Here is a 16,099-nt window from a genome sequence, read left to right on the forward strand (position 1 = left end):
CTGGCATACTGTTCTTAATATGTTTGCTCCCCTTCTTAGCACTATGTGTTCTAGCCAGGGCCACCTCCCCGAGTAAGGACTTATGAAGAACTTGGACTAAGACTGTCGGCAATAAATTTGGGACTTGTTGGGCCCACATCTCCAAGGGGTCTGCCCACCAGGGAAAGCACCAAAGCCTATACCCCTGGAGATCCACCGACACAGGGCAGTTCCAGCAGCGAGGCTGGGAGGACATAACCTTTACTGGGTAGGATAATCTCCTTCAGTCACTTCCTTGTAGCCTATCAGTAGAGCAGTGACCTTGGAATAGCCCTTGGAATGGAACACAGAGATTAACCTAGACAGGATTAAACTCAACAGAACTAGATAGAGACAGGATTATGGAAATAAAAGTAGGAACTGTAGAAGGTTACCCAAAACATACCATGATGTGATTATAGAGGCATGCTTACAGGATCAAATGGTATAAATACAGATGTAAGAGGACAATAAAAAGAGAACCCAACCATGCTGATCAACTGAAAAAAAAACCCACAAAACCTGGCTATGATGATCAACTGAACGCTGCCTCCGTGTCATTCCTTCTTCGCCGACTCCGTCCACACCTTTGGGAACCCCTGGATCTGTTGGGGCTGGACCCCAACAACCAAGATTCTATTCTGATCCCCTGATTTTACAGAGAAGGGGAATGAGGCCCACAGAGGGTCAGAAAGTTGCTCAAGGCCACACAGTGATCCTAGGAGAATGTGTGAGGTCAGAAAGGCCCTTGGGAAGATGAGGGTGCCCCCAGGAGGAAGTCACTAGGCCCATTTCAAGTCTGCCCTCTTAGGAAAGAAGTTGGGAAGGGGGTTCCAGCTACCCTTGTGGTCCCTTTCCCAGGGCAGCCAGCAAGCTGGGGTTTCAGTGAAATAGAAGCCACTTTTATTTCCCCAGCCGGCTGTGAGCTCACTGTCTAGGCATCCACAGCTCCTGACCCCAAACCCACGTGTCCTCAAGACTCTCGGGAAATGGGACAACCCTGGAGGCTCAGAGGAGGGAGAACAAAGTCCCTAGCTATGGCCACCCCCACCCTAATTTTCTGAGGATCGCTCCCTTTGCCAGGCCCCCGTGCACCCCCATGCCCCTGTTGACTCAGGCAGGAAACCAGCCGGGGCAGTTTCACTTCCTGGTCCCCACAGCCCCTCTGGCCTGCCCAGCTGGCAAGATTTGCTTCTTACATTTTTTTTTTCTTTCCTTTTAGAACACAAGTTCATGGGCAAAGTGTCAGGGCCCTGCCAGGAAAAATGGTCATTCAGGCAGAGGGGGAAGGTGGAGGCAGGGAAGAGAAAAAGGCTTGGGGAAGAATAATTGTGTCTGAAAAGCCACATTTAATGGCTGCCCTGTGTCTGGGGAGAGGCCTGGAGGGACAGGCCTAGAGGTGGGACTTGGGCTCCCGTCTGCCCCACAGGACACAAGGGCAGCTAATATTCACACCTGCAAGTCCCATGGCCTTAAGGCTCCTGAATTCTCCATTCTCAGGATCCCATTTAAAAGATGGGGAAACTAGGGCTCAGAGAGGTGAAGGGACTTGGTCACAGACAGAAGTGGCAGAAATTGGCATAGAAGGAAAGGTATGGGATTTTCCAAAGTCTGGGGCTCTTGGCTCCAGCATTAATGGGAGGGTTGTGGGCCAGTGAAAGGATCGAAGGAAAAGTCAGACAGGGCAGTGGCGGCAGGGAAAAATGTGCCTATTAGGGGAGTCTGAGGGGTGGGGTAATGGGGAAACAAGTGGGTTGACATTCCAGACCCCATACCTGTCACACCTGAATGACATTCCTTGCCCAAAGCTCATCCTGTCCCAGCCATTCATCTTTGGAGATTCTGGAGAAAAGTTAATTTTCAGGAGGGTGAAATCTGCTCTTACATATAAAAATGAACATGTGTGCCCTAACCGGTTTGGCTCAGTGGATAGAGCGTTGGCCTGCGGACTCAAGGGTCCCAGGTTCGATTCCGGTCAAGGGCATGTACCTTGGTTGCGGGCACATCCCCAGTGGGGAGTGTGCAGGAGGCTGCTGGTTGATTTTTCTCTCTCATCGATGTTTCTGACTCTCTATTCCTCTCCCTTCCTCTCTGTAAAAAATCAATAAAATATTTTAAAAAAAAAATGAACATGTGCCATAGCCGGTTTGGCTCAGTAGATAGTGTCGGCCTGTGGACTAAAGGTCCCGGGATTGATTTTGGTCAGGGGCACATGCCCGGGTTGCGGGCTCAATTCCCAGTAGGTGGTGTGCAGGAGGCAGCTGATCAGTGATTCCCATCATGAATGTTTTTATCTTTCTCTTCCTCTCCCTTCCTTTCTGAAATCAATAAAAATTTTTTTTAAAAAATGAATGTGTTAACTTTTTTTAAAGATATATTTTATTGATTTTTTACAGAGAGGAAGGGAGAGGGATAGAGAGTTAGAAACATCGATCAGCTGCCTCCTGCACACTACCTGCTGGGGGTATGCGTGCAACCAAGGCCCATGCCCTTGACCAGAATCGAACCTGGGACCCTTAGTCCGCAGGCTGACGCTCTATCTACTGAGCCAAACCGGTTTGGGCATTTTATTGATTTTTTAGAGAGAAAGGGAGAGGGATAGTTAGAAACATCAATGAGAGAGAAACATCGATCAGCTGCCTCCTGCACGACCCCCACTGGGGATGTGCCCGCAACCAAGGTACATGCCCTTGACTGGAATCGAACCTGGGACCTTTCAGTCCACAGGTTGACGCTTTATCCACTGAGCCAAACCGGTTAGGGCTGTGTTAACATTTTTATGGAACTCACGTGGGATCCAGGCAGATGTTATATGTTATACATATGGAGGCAAACTGATTTTACCACTAGGGAGGACTGTCAATGGAACCTCCGTTGGAAGGGCTGGAATTTGCAAGGTTTCAGATAAGAGTGTTTTGCTATTACTATCAGCTGTTCACAATTTAGAGCAGTAAAATCTTTCAAAGAAAATGCTAACGCTAATGCTATGAATCAGAGAGCCAGGGAGGGTGTGTTGTATAGAGATGATGCACTGAGCGATGGTAACTGAGTCACTGAAACTGCAAAATTTTCTTTGCAGGCCCTAGCAGGCTTGGCTCAGTGGATAAAGCGTCAGCCTGCGGACCAAAGGGTCCTGGGTTCGATTCCGGTCAAGGGCACGTACCTCGGTTGCAGGCTCCTTCCCGGCCTGGGCCCTTCCTGGTCAAGGCGCTTGCAGGAGGCCACCAATCGATGTGCTTCTTTCACATCGAAATTTCTTTCTTCCACTCTCTAAAAATCAATGGAAAAGTATCCTCACGTGAGAATTAAAAAACAAACAAATAAGTTTTTTCTTTGCAGAAATAATTCCTTCATTTAACAAACACCTAGAGCAGTGGTTCTCAACCTTGGCTGCACATGAGAATCACCTGGGAATCTTGTTAAAACCCTGATTTCTGGGTCTCATCCTCTGGGAATTCTGTTTCTTTGTTACTGATGTTGTGGCCCCACCCCATAACAAAGAAACAGAATGTCCGGAGGATGAGGCCCAGAAATCAGGATTTTAACAAGATTCCCAGGTGATTCTAATGTGCAGCCAAGGTTGAGAACCATTGACCTAGAGAGACAGAAAGCAAATCAGTGGCTGCCAGGGAGGGGAAGGGGGGAACAGGCAGTGACAGCTACTGGAGATAGGTCATCTTTTCAGTGGTAAGTTTCGGGTAGTCCCAAAAACATTGTGAATGCACAAAATGCCACTGAATTGCATACTTTTAAATGTTAATTTTATGTGTTTTAACCACACACACATACACAAAAGCTGGGAGAGCAATTTCACGCACAAAAAAACCCTACTTTACATCTCAAAGAATTGAGAGCTGTGGTAGCAGAGCCTGGATTGAAGGAGAGACTTTCCAGTTTGGTTTCCTTGGGCCCGGCCTGGTCACTGTGCCGAGACCTCCCGCTCCCCCCAACGGAGGGAGAGAAGGGCAGTCACCAGGCCAGAGTTCCCGGCAGGCAGCAGACTCGAGTGAGGATTTGGGGAAGGGATGCTCAGGATGAAGCAAAAGAAAACCTTGGTGTGGGAAGAGGCGGGGGAGGGTCAGCTGAGCACACACTGGGACTCAGCCAGTGGCGGGTTTCAGTACTGGCTCTGGAGTGTACTTGGGAGCGAAGTGATGCGCAGAAAGCACTGGAACAATGCCTGGGCCATAGACATACTGAATATTTGGACTTTATTTTAATAGATAGAGGTGGTTGTGCAGTTCGTAAGTGCATTCTGGGTTAATCACCACCTGTCCTCCAGATGGGAAAATGGCTCCCATATCTCCTGGCTTGTACCAGGCAGAGGGGTGACCGAGGCAGGGAAGGAGGTAAGTGAGTCGCCTGAGGTTGGAGGGAAGATTCTCCATAAGCTCCCAGGATGGACGTGCAGAAGGTCAATCACCCCTCCCTGAGTATGTGGTTGGTCTCCTAAGACATGGCTGAGGCTGACCAGGTCAGTGCGCCTGGCCCCTGGCCCTGGCCCGCTCACAGAGCCCGTCACTGCAAGAGGAATGACAAAGCCAGGTTTATTGCTCCGATTAAACCAGCGGACACAGAAACCGCGGGAGGACGGTACAAGAAGTTGGTGAACATTTCCTCAAGGCCACTGCTGAATTCTTGGCACCTGGGAAACTGACCCATGCACTACAGACGTGCTGGTCACCTGCTCACAGGCCTGCCCCCTCCCCTCACCCGGAGTCCAAAGTTCGAGCTGCAACCCAAGGCCCCGGGGAGCAGGGCTCCTTCTGTCCATGGTGCTGCCTGCGGAGTCCCCCGCAGAGGTCTGAGCACGGAGGCAGGGGCTGCATCCTTAGGAACGTGTCTTGGAGGAGGAAGAGGCTGCCTACTTCTTCTTGGCGGGGGCTTTCAGCAGCGCCAGCTTCTTGGGCAGGCTGGAGCTGGCTTTCATCACCACATCATGTTCAATCTTCTTCCGGATCCCGACCTCCAGGTCCTGAAGGGGCAACCGAGGGACAATCAGACTGGATCTGAGGCCGAGGGAGTGAGGGAGGGCCTGATCTGGGGCTGGATCAGTGACGGCCCGCCCCCTGAAACAGCACCTGAGAGTCCGGAGGCTGTGGTTTAAGTCCTGCTTTTGACCCACACTCTTTGTGGTGTTACACACACACACACACACACACACACACACACACACACACACACACAATCCTTTCTCATTCCTGGACCTCAGCTTCCAAACTTCTGCTCACTCCCATTTCACTGAAGGGGAAATCGAGGCTCCTGCAGGGAGGAGACAGTTGCCCAGGGTTCGCAAACCACACGAGGGGAGACTGGACCCTGGCATGCCTAGAGTCTCTGGTCTCAGTCCATGGACAGTCCCTCCTGTCCCATGTCATCTCCGCTTTGCACATGGGGATCTGGGGCTCTGAGACAGGGATGTGAGCAAGTAAAGGCACAGGGGTTAGAAGCCAAGTGTGTCTGGGTCCCAAATTGGTAGTTTAATCACATTCCCCAAACCATCCCCTTGCCCTGCCTGTATGAACTCCAATGACCACGATCGCCACAGCCAGCACCGCATGCCAGGGCACCGGAGACACAACAGCAAGCAGGACACAGGAGACCCTCTGCCTTCAGTGAGCTGACATCCGGTGCATGTGTGGGGACAATGTAAATGCCATTGTTACGTTACATTATGTTAAACTGTTGAACGAGGAGAAATGGTAGGAGGTGTTACAGAGAAAGGAAAATAAGGGCGAGTGAGTGTGTGTGGGGGAGGAGCTGTGGGCCGCCATCAGGAACAAGCTGCTCAGAAGCAGCCCTTGCAGTCGGACCTGACTCAGAGGAGGGAGCCATGTGGACTTTGGGGCAGAAGAAACAGCCAGTGCAAAGCTGAAGTGCGACAAGGAGCAGTTAAAGGGCCAGTGAGGCCGGAGGGAGCGAGGGGGAGAGTGGGAGGAGAGGGCAGGGAAGTGAGGGGGGGCATAGTGTATAGGGCTTTGTGGAGGACTTGGTTCTACCCCCCCCAACCCCCCCTCAATGAGGTAGAGCCACCAGGGTCCTGAGCAGAGAAAGCAACACGATTGAACTTTTAAGTGCTCACAGGCGCCCTCTGGCTGCTATGGGGGATGGGGGGGGGGGGCAGATCAGGGAGGAGAGGGTGAGGGGGAGATCCAGAATGATCCCGAATATTTTGAAATTTGGTAGGACAGACTCTTCCTAAATGAAGGCTGGAGGTAAGCAGGCTGCTGGGGACCCAGGTCTTGGAAAACCGAGGCTCTGGGGAAACGAAACAATTTGATGAAGGTTACACACTACTTCAGTGATGGCGAACCTATGACATGCGAACTCATTTTTTTGGTTGATTTTTCTTTGTTAAATGGCATTTAAATAGATAAAATAAATATCAAAAATATAAGTCTTTGTTTTACTATGGTTGCAAATATCAAAAAATTTCTGTATGTGACACGGCACCAGAGTTAACTTTGGGTTTTTCAAAATGCTGACACACTGACCTCAAAAGGTTCGCCATCACTGCCCTAGTTAGTGTGGAATACAACCCAAAATCAGATCTGACTCCACCAAAATGTTTTAATTTTCTGTAACTTCTTAAGCTTAACCCTAGAAATGACAATAACCAACATGGCTAATGTTTCTTTGTGCCTGTGCTGTTCTCAGCGCTCTACAGGTGCCCTATGGCCCTGAATCCTTACAACTCTATGTTTCACAGGTAAGAGGCTCATGGTGAACAAATACAGCCAAACCTCGGTTCTCGAATGTGTCCGATCTTGGACAATTCGGTCCTCAACCAAATTCACAGAAAAAATGTCTCGGTTTTGGACCAGACAACCCTTTCATGCCTCTCAGGCAATAAACAAAGGAGAAAGCGCTTTTGTTGGTGGTGAAAAGGACGATTAGCACAATTTTAAAACACAAAGAGGTCATCGAGAGTGCTAATGTTGCTAAGGGTGTGAAAGAAACAACATCACAGCAACTGAGGCAGGAAAACTGTTGCTTTGGATAATGGAAAAGCAGTTGCCACGGACAGCATTTCAGCGGCAGGGACACATGAACAGGCTCCGATGCCGGATGCTGACCTGAAAGACACCCCTGGAATGAATGCTAAAGCGATTTAAGGTCAGTAGGGGGTGGTTCCGTGAACTTAAGAAAAAAGTGTTTAAATTATACATGAAACAGTACATTAGGCATATATCTAAGAAAGGTTTTAAAAAAAGGGAATCATTTGTGGGTCTGGAATGGATTAAATTTACATGATTTCTAATGGGGGCAAAACGATTGGGCCTTCGAACAAATCAAGTTCGAGAACCGAGGTTCCACTATACTACTCGTCCATGGACTGCGATTTGCCTCCAGCACCGCCTTCGTGCACAGCTGGGGTTTTCAACTCGGTTCCCATGGCCCCCCACCCGCACCCCCGAGCCCCATGAGAGCACAGTGACCGCCAAAGCAGCTGAGTGAGTGCGGAATACGTTCCGTGCTGCGACGTTGGCGACCGCTGCTCCAAAGGTTTCCTTAAACCTGCGGTCGCCAACCTTTCGGACCGCGCGGACCACCGGGCGGCGACCGCTGAGAGGCCCGCGGAATAACAGGCGATGGTCCTGTCCACACCGCCCGCGGGAGGCTGAGTCGGGAATTCTCCAGGACCCATCCCCGGATCCTGACTTCATCCCGGACCCCTCCCTGCACCGACCTCCAGGCTCCATCCCTCGGCCCCCGCACGCCCCCGCTCACCTTCTTGAGCTTCCGCTGCTGCACAACGCGCGCCTTCTTGGGGGCGATAACGCGACCTGGGGGAGACACACTCGCGTGAGGTCAGGGCGCCCAGGCCCACCCCGCGCAGCCCCCGGACCGCTCCTCACCTCCCTTCCTCGGGCCCCGGCTGCGCTCCGAGGCCGCCGCCGCCGCCTTGCTCTTGGCCGGCTTCTGCGCCTGGAACTTGCGCTGCCCCTGCGCCATGACGGGACGTGCGCAGGAAAAAGCCGGGCTGACAATTGTAACCGGAAGACGCAGGGCACGATGGGATACACTGGGGCCAGGAAGCGCATGGGCGCATGGGCAACAACGTGGCGAAGAGTTGGCGTTCTGACAAAGGCGGTACTTTATTGACAGCGTTTGGCAAAAACTTGGAAGGGAAGTTACAATGACAAACTGACGTTCACTGGGCGCTCATGCTTTGTAAAACGTGTAGTTTTATGCTCTTTGTATGTAAAATTCAGAACAAAAACGAGGTGTTAGGCACTTACTGGTGCAAAATTTAAGGGTACCCAAAAATTCTGTAATCAAGATAGTGTTTTCAACATTTAAAAGTAACATTTTAATATTAAAAAAAATCAAGCCGTGAAACTACTGCTTGTAGATGGGTGGTCTGATGTTGTAAATAAAGTTTTATTGGGACAAGGGCTGGTATCAGAGGTTAAGGTCAAGGTGTGCAAAGGTAGGCTTTCATTCTATTTAGTATCTTGGTATTTTGTTCCTCATGTATTTTTTTTTAAAATAAGGATTTTTAAAATATATATCTTACTGATTTTTTACAGAGAGGGAGAGGGATAGTTAGAAACATCGACGAGAGAAACATCTATCAGCTGCCTCGTACTGGGGATGTGCCCACAGCCAAGGTACATGCCCTTGACCGGAATCGAACCTGGGACCCTTCAGTCCGCAGGCCGACACTCTATCCACTGAGCCAAACCAGTTAGGGCTCATGTATTTTTCTTGCATTCATTTTGATTTTTAAAAATACTGCATGAAAGTATTATCTTGGTTACTAAGCTTTTTGGTGTCCCGTTTAAAATTTTGTGCCTAAGGTGTTACCCTAGTTCCAGTCCTGAGAGCAACCTAAGAAGGCCGTAGGTATTGTCCCCATGTTATAAATGAGGAAACCACAGCAGGGAGAGGTGAGGTGGCTTGGCCAAGATCACACAGCAGAGAGTGGCAGAACTGGGATAGGACTTGGGTAGCCTATCTCCAGCTGCTGCACTTTTAAGAGCCATGCAACGACTCTGTCTGCTATCCCTGCTCTAGGAAGAAGTGTAATTGGGGGAAGGTCAGCTTTGGGGCAGACTATTCAATACATTTTATTATAAAACCTAGGGGGATGGAGAAGGGTATGGAGAGCCAGGTTGGTTACTTCTGGGGTCCATCTAATGTCCCCACCCTCAGGAGATGGTGGTGCTTAGGGCTGCCTGGAGTTCTTTGGGGGTAAAGACACCCAGCTCTGTGATGATGCCGCCAGTGATGAGGTCATGGGGGGTGACATCGAAGGCAGGATTCCAAACCCCAATTCCTACAGGGGAGAGAAGGGAGGCAAGAAGGTAAGTATTTGCTTCTGTGAAAGTTCTCCAGTTGTCACCTGTCTCCCCACACCCATGGTGGTTGTTGGAGTTAGGGAATTCTTGAGAATCTGGGGATACTTATCCCAAAAGTGCACGAAGACATGGGCTTTGGTACCCGGTAAGAAGTTTAGACTCCTCTCCGCACACCATTCCTGAATTGTCACTAAGAAGGTTTCAGTCTTATATATATCCATCCTACTCTTGCCTGGATCTCTTTTAGAACCTCCAAGAATCCACTCCAGGGCCTTTGCATGGGCTCTGCCCTCTGCCTCGAAGCTCTACCTCAGATATGCACAACTCAATGTTTCATTTCCTTCAGTCTTTGCTCAAATGTCACCTTTTCAGTGAGAAGGTCTCTGATCATCTTGTCTAAACCCCCTGTACAGACACTTCCTTGCCTTGTTTATTTCTCCTCAGCCCTTACTTCCTATAATTGTGTTATTTATCTTATTGTCTGTCTCCCTGACCAAACTGTCAGCTCTATGAGGGCATGGAGTTTTGTGTCTTTTTTCACTCCTCTATCCCAGCACTTAGCATTAGTCAGGGGCTCAAAAACATTTGCTGAATGAATTACTCAGCGTAGACCACAATTTCTTACACAAGAGGCTGCAAACTGGTGGCCTGTAACTTTTTTCTTTGGCTCACAGTTGTTTTATTTGTTAATCCTCACCTGAGGATATTTTTCCCCCATTAATTTTTAGAAAGTAGAAGGGGGCGGGAGAGACAGAGAGAGAGAAACATGGATGTGAGAGACTGACCGAATGCTGGGGATCGAGCCTGCAACAGAGGTACATGCCCTTGACCGGAATCAAACTTGAGACAGTTCAGGCCAAGGGCTGATGCTCTAACCATTGAGCAACCAGCTAGGGCAGGCTCACAGTTTTTTGAGTCCACTGAATTAGCTGCTACCTTTCAAAAGGTGGGAAATTTCATATATTAAAAAATGTAAGGCTTCTTTTGGAAAAAACAGAAGACCCACTTCTCTGGGGCCTGCATTCCTGTGACCACTGGCGGGAGCAGAGTATCAGGGCCCACAGACTGCACCTTGCCCATGACTCTTACATCTTGCTGTCCCAGTTTTATTTTAGTGGGTGTGGGTTGCCAACTCTACTTTCCACAGTCTTAGGGACTATGACCAGTGCTAATTATGCCTCTAGGAAAGCAGGGAAGCCAAAAAAGAAAATGAGAAGAAGTTTTTCAGAATCAATGTGTCCTTTTTAAAAAAGCAGTAAGGAGTCGCAGCAGAAAACAACAGACTATTAGGAATTCCCTCTGCTTAGTTGTATAGTGTTTTTTTAAAAAATGTTTTTATTGCCGAAACCGGTTTGGCTCAGTGGATAGAGCAGCGGCCTGCGGCCTGAAGGGTCCTGGGTTCGATTCCGGTCAAGGGCATGTACCTGGGTTGCAGGCACATCCCCAGTAGGAGATGTGCAGGAGGCGGCTGATCGATGTTTCTCTCTCATCGATGTTTCTGATTCTCTATCTCTCTCCCTTCCTCTCTGTAAAAAATCAATAAAATATATTAAAAAAAATGTTTTTATTGACTTTAGAGTGAGGAAGGGAGAAACATCAATGAGAGAGCAAAACATCAATTAGTTGCCTCCCACACCGGCCCCAACTGGGGACTGAACCCACAACCTGTGCACATGCCCCGACCAGGAATCAAACCAGTGACCCCTTGGTGCATGGGACAACGCCCAATGAACTGAGCTACACTGGCCAGGGCTGTATAGTTTTGTTTTTTTAAAGCTTTTTCTTTTTAAAGTTATTTATTTTTTTGTTACTCCTCACCCGAGGATATTTTTCCATTGGTTTTTAGGGAAAGTGGAAGAGAAAGACAGAGAAACATTGATGTGAGAGAAACACATTGATTGGTTGCCTCCTGCACGAGTGCCCAATGAGAGCCTGGGCTGGGGAGGAGCCTGCAACCAAGTTATGTGCCCTTGATCGAAATCGAATCCGGGACCTGTTGTTCCGCAGACCGACGCTCTATCCATTAAGCCAAACTGGCTACAGGCCCCCATCTCTTTAAAAAAAAAATTTTTTTTTAGAGACAGGAAGGGAGGAAGGGAGAGAAGGGTTGGAAACATCACTGATGAGAATCATTGATCGGCTGCCTCCTGCATGCCCTCTATTACGGATTAAGCCCAAAACCCAGGCAATGACCCTGACTGGGAATCAAACCATGACCTCCTGGTTCATGGGTCGATGTCCCACTACTGATCCATACTGGCTGGGCTGTATACTGTTATTATTTAAAAAATATGTATATTTTTATTGATTTCAGAGAGGAAGGGAGAGAAAGAGATAGAAACATCAATAATGAGAGAGAATCATTGATTGGCTGCCTCCTGCACAACCCCCACTGGGGATCAAGTCCACAACCTGGGCATGTGCCCTGTCTGAGAACTGAACTGTGGCTCCTGGTTCATAGGTGGATGCTTAACCACTGAGCAACACCAGCCAGGGTGCCTGTCGGGCTGGGCCTGTTCTCCAGGTCATGTGGGTTAATTCACTGAAGGCCCTGGGATTTATGAGGTAAGTCATAATGACAGCTCTTTTATAGATAGGAACACAGGGGCTCTTAGGGACAAGAGAACTTAGGCAACCTGCTCATAGCTGCACAGCCAGGGAGCATGGGGAGGCTGAAAAATATGCGTGTCTCTTTATAGGCACTTGGCTGAACAGGATTCTTATTTGTTCTTCAGGTGAGGAAACCATGGTAGAGAATGGCAAGACACTTTACTCAAGGTTTCTCAACTCCTGAGTTGGCCATTCTCACCTTGAATTTGACTTCCAACATGTTTCTGTTTCTAAAACTGGCTTGAATATGAAGTTGCTTGTGCCCTAGAAGGCTGACACCCCATATGCCGCTTGCCTCCTGTGAAGGAGATGGGTACCTAACTGAAGGTGCCCAGATCCTGGTACCCCGCTGAGTGATGGCTTACCGGGTGCTGCAATCCTGACCCCGTTGACATCGGTCAGCTCCTGGCCGGGGCGCTCCTCAATGACGATCTGCTGGCCCGTCTCCAGACGGAGGTCACATGAGGAGCTGGGGGCAGCTACGTAGAAGGGGATGCCATGGTACTTGGCGGCGATGGCCAGCTGGTAGGTGCCCACCTTGTTGGCTGTGTCACCATTGGCAACCACACGGTCAGCTCCCACAACAACAGCTGGGGAGCAAGATGTCGGGGGTCATCACCTGACCCTGGATGCCCGGAGCCCTGAGTGCCGGTGCCCTGCCTGCTGGCACCCCACTGCTGACCTGACACGTCCCGGTGAGCCATGGCAGCTGCTGCCATGCTGTCGGTGATGAGGGTGGCGGGAATCTGCTCGTAGACCAGCTCGAAGGCTGTCAGCCGGGCCCCCTGGTTGTAGGGCCGGGTCTCCGTGCAGAAGACATGCTTCAGGCGGCCAAGGTTGTGCAGCGAGCGGATCACACCTGCAGGACCCGACTCACCAAAAGGCCAGGATGAGACAGAAAGGGACAGATGGGCAGGGTGGTGGCCCATTAGTTGGGGGCACAGATCTCCACAGGCTCCCCATCCCCAGGCCCTTGTGGTGGCTGTCCCTCTGTCCAGTGCATGTGCGCTTAGAGAACACCTTCAGGTGAGTCCTTCCTGACCCTTCCATCTCACATAGCAACCTCCACACCTCTGACCTCTTTCCCGGTTTTTCCTCTTTAGTATTTATCACCTTCGAACACATCATATATATTTACCAACTTGCTTTTGTCTGTTCCTTCTACTTTCCTTTCCCATTGTTCACTTTGTTCACTGTTGGCTCCCCAGCGCCCAGAACTGTGCCTGGCAAATAGTAGATGCTTAACAAATGTCTGTTGAGTGAATGAAAGAATGCTTGTGCTCATGAATGGTGGGACACATAGTAGGTGCTTAATAAATGCTGAGTGAATAAAGGATTGCATGCATGCATGCAGGAATGGCAGGGCACAGAGTAGGCGCCAATATATGTTGAGCAAATGAATGAATGATGTCTTGCCATCAGGGCCTCAGTCCCTAGGCCCCAAAGTGGGACCCAAGCAGGTAGAGAAATCTGGGGAATTTAGGATCAAGTGGAATCTGCTGCCATGAGTCCCAGGACCCAGTCCCCCCCTCTCCAGATCACTGCTACCCCAGTCGTTCCTGGGGGAACCACTCCCTTTCCCTCAGTTCTCTTGAAATCCACATTCTGCCCACTCAGGCCAGGTCCATCAAGTGGTTGATCTTGGATGGGCAGGTGACCCCATCGTAGCTCTGAGTTATAAGGAGTCTCTTCTGGCATTGCTGGCATAGGCTCCTTTCCTGCTGATCTGAACATGGGCAGGCCCTCTGCTGACCCGTGGACCGGGAGCAGGACCGGGACAGGAATAGGTGGGTCCTAATGCAAATTTTTCGAACTCCTGGATCCAGCTGTACCTGAAGCCACCTTTCTGTTTCTGTACAAGAACTAATCTATTTCCATTTTGGGGGTGGGGTGGGGAAAGTGGTTTGGGTTCCTTTCTTTTGAATCCAAAAGGGGCCCTCCCCCATCCCCATGAACATCCACTTACTCACCCAGGGCTGTGCCGTAGCCAGCAGTGGCCAGTGCACCAGTATTGCAGTGGGTCAGCACGGTCACCTTGCTGCCCGTGGGGGCTGCCCGCTCCAGGAGGTGGTGGGCTCCCAGGTCTCCAATGCTCCGATTATCCTTGAGGTCTTTCTCCAACATGTCTTCAGCGAAGCAGATCACTCTGGGGCCGACAAGGGACTCTCAGCCTCGGGGCCCAGGCTGGCCCCTCCTTCCTGCCCAACTCTCTTGCTGAAAGCCTCTCACAGCTGTGAGGCCTAGTCCTTCTGCTTTTGCCGCCTGTCACTCCATTCGCTCATGCGACACCTTAACTGAGCACCTGTGTGCGAAGCGCTGGGGGGCCCAGCAGTAGCCAAGACAAAAATCTCTGCCCCTATGAAGCTGACACAAGTGGTGGAGGCAAAAAATGAGCAGATAATGAAGTGAAGAAAAAGGCAGCAGAGTCAGGGGGGTGGGGTAGGGGTGAGGGGATGAGCTGTAACATATGGGGGTGGGGGGGTGGGGAAGACAGAAGCCTTAAACCTGAAGGAGGGGTATCTGCTCTAGAGAGACGGCATGTTCAAAGGCCCGGGGGCAGGAGCGAGACTGGTGGGGTCAAAGAACATGTAGCTGGAGCAGAGGGGGAGAGTGGGAAAAGAAGAGGGCAGGGAACGGATAAGACAAGAACCAAAATTCCTCAAAAGAAAAAAACCAGCCATAACCAGTTTGGCTCAGTGGATAGAGCAGAGCGTCGGCCTGTGGACTAAAAGGTCCCGGGTTCGATTCCGGTCAAGGGCGTGTGCCTTGGTTGCGGGCACATCCCCAGTAGATGTGCAGGAGGCAGCTGATCGATGTTTCTCTCTCATCGATGTTTCTGACTATCTCTCTCCATTCCTCTCTGTAAAAAATCAATAAAATATGTTTTTAAAAACAAACAAACAAACAAACAAACAAAAAACCAGCAGAAGGAAGTGGTACTGAAAAGGACCTCTAAGGGCAATGGGGGCTGGGCATGTTCAGGGGAGGCACAGTCATGGGATTGAGTCCAAGTTCCTGGGGCCTGGGGTGGACTCCCAGACCTGCCTGTGTGGCCTTGGACTAAGCGCGCCATATCTGCTTCTCATCTGTAAAATGGGTCGCTGTGCGAAAAAAATAAGTCAGCCTCTGCTCAGAGCAGTGCCTGGCACAAGGCGCCCTACCTCTCCCGGACGGCCTCCTCCGTGGCGCCCTCCCGCTCGGCCTCTTGGGCTGCGGCGTCGGCCAGGTCGCGGGCAGCGCGGGCCATGTTGACAGCGGTGGGCCGGGCGGTGACCAGGAAGCTCAGCGTGTCGCGCACGAAGGCAACGAGCGCGGCGAGTCCCGGCCCCCCAGCTCCGGCCTGCAGCTCCACCGCCAGGCTGAGGCACCCCACGAGCGCGATTGCAGGCGCGCCGCGCACCTGGAGGAAAGGCATGGGAGTGTCAGGGGCGCCAGGCGAGGGCACGCCCCACCCCCAACCCCGTCGTTGCACCCCACCTTCATGGCGCGGATCGCCTCCCAGGCCTGGCGCACCGAGTCCACCTCCTCGTAGCGGCATTGCTGGGGCAGCAGCAGCTGGTCGAGGACCTGCAGCGAGCCCCGCGAGTAGCGGATCGCCTCCAGAGGGGGCATGGCGCAGCCAGCGTGCTGCCTGGGTCCCGGGCGCAGCGGGCCGCGCGTGTGGGCGGGGCCTCCGCCGGAAGGAGGCGTGTGCGCACACGACCCTACTTGTTCCCCGGGCGCAACAGTCTACTCCGACGATTCTACCCCCTTTTCCGGGCCAAGCTCGGCGTTAGACACCCCCTCGGAACCACAAAGGCGTCACTATTTACGGGGCGTCTTCTAGATGCCGGGCCTGGTGTTTGGCGTCTGGCTGATTATGCTATGACCCCCAAATCCCAGGTGGGCTCCATCAGGCTGGAGCAAGTGCTGCCGGTTGTCTTTGGTAGAGAAAGGCCTTAATTGGGGATGTCAGGAACTAACGGGGGTCTCGCTGCTGCCCTGAGGCTTCACTGCCCCATTGGGGAGCTGGGCTGGTGATCTGAGTACGAATTCAGCCGGAACCTCAGCCCCAAGAGGGTTGCGTTTGTTCATCGCTGTTTCCCCTGTGGCTAGAACAGTGCCTGGCGCCCTCCCAGTGCTCCATCAGTATCTGTGAAATGATCTTCCTTTCCCAAGGTTAGGGG

At 51.2% G+C, this 16,099-nt stretch overlaps 2 protein-coding genes across 2 annotated transcripts; both read right to left on the reverse strand.

Moving 5' to 3' along the window:
* Nucleotides 1–4,545: 4,545 nt before the first annotated feature.
* On the reverse strand, nt 4,546–8,038 carry CUNH19orf53 (chromosome unknown C19orf53 homolog). The gene is made up of 3 exons (XM_036302798.1): nt 7,878–8,038; nt 7,750–7,805; nt 4,546–4,993 (listed from the first exon to the last, which is right to left on the reverse strand). Exons 1-3 carry the CDS (start codon nt 7,972–7,974, stop codon nt 4,883–4,885), a joined length of 264 nt encoding a protein of 87 aa, XP_036158691.1. The 5' UTR covers nt 7,975–8,038; the 3' UTR covers nt 4,546–4,882.
* Nucleotides 8,039–8,634: 596 nt separating this feature from the next.
* On the reverse strand, nt 8,635–15,603 carry MRI1 (methylthioribose-1-phosphate isomerase 1). Its single transcript, XM_036302799.1, is given in 7 exon segments — nt 8,635–9,176; nt 9,179–9,301; nt 12,299–12,523; nt 12,616–12,792; nt 13,904–14,079; nt 15,095–15,333; nt 15,411–15,603. Coding segments are annotated over 7 exon segments (1,110 nt in total). The 5' UTR covers nt 15,546–15,603; the 3' UTR covers nt 8,635–9,141.
* Between the last annotated feature and the right edge of the window lie 496 nt (nt 15,604–16,099).

Source organism: Myotis myotis, unplaced genomic scaffold (assembly GCF_014108235.1).
Source record: "Myotis myotis isolate mMyoMyo1 unplaced genomic scaffold, mMyoMyo1.p scaffold_m19_p_33, whole genome shotgun sequence".
Taxonomy (NCBI): Eukaryota; Metazoa; Chordata; class Mammalia; order Chiroptera; family Vespertilionidae; genus Myotis; species Myotis myotis.